This window comes from Capsicum annuum, chromosome 3, assembly GCF_002878395.1.
Source record: "Capsicum annuum cultivar UCD-10X-F1 chromosome 3, UCD10Xv1.1, whole genome shotgun sequence".
NCBI lineage: Eukaryota > Viridiplantae > Streptophyta > Magnoliopsida > Solanales > Solanaceae > Capsicum > Capsicum annuum.
In genome coordinates this window covers 223,413,117-223,417,212 of record NC_061113.1, presented here as the reverse complement: position 1 = coordinate 223,417,212, position 4,096 = coordinate 223,413,117, and the positions used below count along the sequence as shown (strand labels likewise).

The following is a 4,096-nucleotide window of genomic DNA, read 5'->3' as shown; positions in this document are numbered from 1 at the left end:
CAAGTGGTCGGTTTTTTAAAAGTATTTTCTTTTTTTATTTTAACTAAAAACCAACCACAAGTGGTCGGCTTTTTAAAATTATTTTCTTTTTATTTTAATTAAAACCGACCATAAGTGGTCGGTTTTTTTAAATTACCACAAGTGATCAGTTTTTTAAAATTATTTTCTTTTTCTTTTTTTAATTATAAACCGACCACTTGTAGTTGGGTTTTTTTTTTTTACGTTTTTATTTGTAAAAAAAGATTAATTAATATAAAAGTTATTGAAATGATTATTTTAAAATTTTAAAAAAAATAAAAAATCGACCACATGTGGTCAATATTTTCCGACCACAATCTGTGGTCGGAAATCCTCATTTTTTTAGTACTGATATGCCTACATAATATTGGAGTATGTTGTCATAAAGAAGTAATTTTACAAAGAGTGTACCGTTATAATAAACGTCATTACCGTTATAGAGAAGTTAAATATAACATGAAAAATCAATTAAAATGAAAATTAGATCGTTATAATGAAATACCGTTATAACGAGATAACACTATAAAGTGGTCTAACTATATGTGCGCGCGCATAACTTTTATTCTAAAAATTTAATCCAACTATGCGTAATTATGTTTGTGTAACCAAATATAACTTAATTATCCTAATAGTTGATGAACTGGAAATGTTTTTGTATACAACCCCATTCGCATTAGCTATCACTTGCATCAGTCAGCAATTGGACATCCTTTATGAACCTTTTCTGATTTTCATGGAGCAGGGGTACGTAAAGTTTAATGATCTTCGGCGAACCTCACACCTCGGTTACCTTGATGTCCATTGTCAGATGGCATAGAATAGGTGGGAGTATTTGTATCTCCATTTGATGTAGCCACTTTAGATGTTGGAATTCTCTTATCAATACCAAATTCTATGTCATGACCTTGGTTAGGATGGATGTCGTGGCCCTGTTTAGCTTCTATCTGTTTTGATGGGTAATGATGACCTAAACCGTGGCTTCTTTTGTTGCAAATGCGTCCAATTAAGCAAGAAAGAACAGATATAACCAAAACAACAGCAAGAATAATGAAAACTGTGCCAAATGATCCGTTTGAATGCGAAGAAGGTTGACTAATTGGGCTATTTTTAGGCTGAACAGGCATATCATTAGGAAAACCCTCAACTGGCTGCTGTTGCTGAGACATTTTGTTGGGTTTGATTTTGATTGGAACAAGGTGGGAATTATATGCTGGCTAATTAATGGGCTTGGTGAGGACTTCACGATAGAATCTTGTGTGTTCTTTGAGTGAAGACAAAGGAAGATTTAAGATAAAGTAATTAACTTGGAGAACACATGTTGGATGGTTGCATTCTAAGATATGAATCTTGGTTTAATTTATAAAAAGGAGGAACACTTATTCTTGTACAAAGAGAACCATGAAAAGATATTCTTGACATCCTTTACTACACGATGGCATATTTTGTTGCTTTGTTAAGAGGGGAACTTCAAATACCAATTACTGTTTATTGATAGAGTTAGATTCAGATTCTTCTGTTCTCCAAGTTAGTCCATATATACTCCCACCATTTTTAAATAACTTGGGTACACTTTTTAAAAGGTTACTCATTCCTAAAAAATATAAAATATTTTTACTAACTTATCCTTAATAAATACGTGTAACTCTTACATAGTTTTTTGGTTATGTAAATAAAATCTCTTTATTTAAAGAAAGATAAAATTGAAAAAATATTATTAATGTCTTCTTGATTATCTAAAAGATCATTTATTTAGGAATAAAATAAAAAAAAATTAAAATATCACTTATTTAGGACCGATGGGAGTATAAAAATATATATTGATTATATATAATTATATATTTATTATATGTTCATCGGCTATATTTAATTTAGGGATAATTATGGAAAATGATCACTTGGTCATCTTATTTGCAAGAAAATTAGCCAAATTCTTTCAAAATTACTTGAAATGGACATTTGGCCTTCTTCTTCTTCCTTCTACTTCAACCATTAATTGCTTCTTCTTTATTCTTCTTTCTTCCCCGTCCTTCTTCTTCTATCTTTTTCCTTTGCTACTTTCAGTCTTTCTTCTTTTTCTTCTTTGTCATGATCCAATTTCTCAAGTCATAATGACGCCTACCTTATTCTACCAATAGGCAAGCCAAGTCATAATCCGAAACGATAGGTAAAAGGCTAATGGGCAGAAACTAGAAAAGACTACATATAATGATAACAGTAGTAATAATAAGCCAAAAACAGAAAGGAAACATATTAAGTATGTCAAAATGAGAGAAGGAAAAAGACTAAAATATACAAACGAATCTCTCCCAAGACCTGGTAAGGTCGGTACTAGAGTCTCAATTAAAAGATATCCAGAGTATTAGATAGAATCCAAAATATACATAATATACACAAGCAATTTCGAGTACAAAACATTAACCTGGAATAGATAGAGGATGATCAGCCTTAAACGATAGCAAGCTCACCCTACTCCGGATCAGTACTAGAAAACAAGAATCACGTCAATATCGGCTGCTAGTACAAAGATCTGCATTAGGGTAAAGATGCAGAAGTATAGTATAAGTACCAAAGCAACAAGTACTCAGTAGGCATCATTGACCAACTGAGCTCAATACAGGAAAAGTATAACTAAAATATGAGGGTGTAGTCTAAGTCAATAATAAATAAGGATAGAAAGGTAAACAACTATTGAGCTACGCAAATGCAATAAAGGAATAGTAAAAGCAATACAAAAAGATAAAACACAGTAATAAAAGACAAATCAAACATAACCTAACTGGAGCCTATAAGCCCGTCAGACATACTGGAGAAGACAACTAACCCAATTTTGTCCACATAAGCCGGTGGGACACACAAAAAGTAATTTAAAAAAAGAGTAAATAATCCATAACTAAATCAATCCCATGAAATCATAGTAGCAATCCAGATGTGCACCAAGCTCTAACTGACAACAATGGGTAGTAACAAAAGGCCAAACCCCGGGCTTGAACCGGTAGTGATGGATAATAACAAGAGGTCATATGCTGGATTTGAACCGAAAATAGTGCGTAATAATAAGAGGCCACACACATCATATAAAATAGAGCTCATGATCAGATGACCCACTCGAATCAAAACTAAGAGGAACCACAACTCCCAGAACAACCATAATCAGTACCAGAACTCTCAAACCATCGGAATACATCACCAGGCTCATCAACTTGGCACCATATTTCACTTTGTCACCTAAAGTGGACGTTGTTCATTTTAAGCACCTAAAGTGGACTGTGTCACTTTGGCACCATTCGCTGACATGGTAAAGTGAGTGTAGAACACTCGCTTTTGGCGCGTGATAGCGTTATTTTAGTCCATTTTTATTTAATTTTATCATCTTTTCTCCTAGTTTTTCAATCCACACTCTTCTATCATTTTTCAAGCTCAAACACCTTTAATGGTACTCTAAAATCCCCTCTATCTCTTAGAGAGTAATTTATTTGAATATTTTTGTTATATCACTTCTAACAATATCATCTAAAAACTAAAGAAAATAAAAATTTGTCTAAAACTTTCCAACAGTGCTCATGTTTTTTTGTTAATTAATTTTTCATTTCTAAAAAATTAAGGCACAAATATGTAAGTAAAGCACAAGAAAAGAGATTTCGGCGACACCAAAAAGATTCTGGCGATGCCATGGCTGCAAATTCTTCTTCTGAATTGACCCCGATGATTTATATACAAAATTTTGAGAAGGATTAATTGAAATAAAAAAAATTAGACCTAAAAATCATCTGTGTATATCAATATCACATTGTAAAAATTTGTAGAAGTTTGTAATGAAATGGACTGAGATTGCTACTGGATACTTTGAAAAAATCAACCACCATTAATGGAGGTTAAAGAAGGCAGGTTGGGTGGGGAAAATGAAGATGATTTTTTTTTTTAAATAAGAATTGTGGGTTTATATATTGATATGACAATTTAAATGAGTTGACACAAATTAATTGACCGTTTAATCAACATTGGAGCGAGTGCACCTCATGCACTAGATCTGATGCAAAAAAGTGCCAAAGTGACACAGTTTGTAGTTGGTTTATGTATT

At 32.4% G+C, this 4,096-nt stretch overlaps 1 protein-coding gene across 1 annotated transcript; it reads right to left on the bottom strand.

The window, feature by feature from the left end:
* Positions 1-312: 312 nt before the first annotated feature.
* On the bottom strand, positions 313-1,286 carry LOC107866142. Its single transcript, XM_016712318.2, has one exon. The coding sequence runs from the start codon at positions 1,182-1,184 to the stop codon at positions 774-776; it is 411 nt and encodes a 136-aa protein (XP_016567804.2). The 5' UTR covers positions 1,185-1,286; the 3' UTR covers positions 313-773.
* Positions 1,287-4,096: the final 2,810 nt, after the last annotated feature.

Bases quoted from the DNA above. Each gene is read 5' to 3' on its own strand.
- LOC107866142 (XM_016712318.2), bottom strand. From the start codon at position 1,184: ATGTCTCAGCAACAGCAGCCAGTTGAGGGTTTTCCTAATGATATGCCT.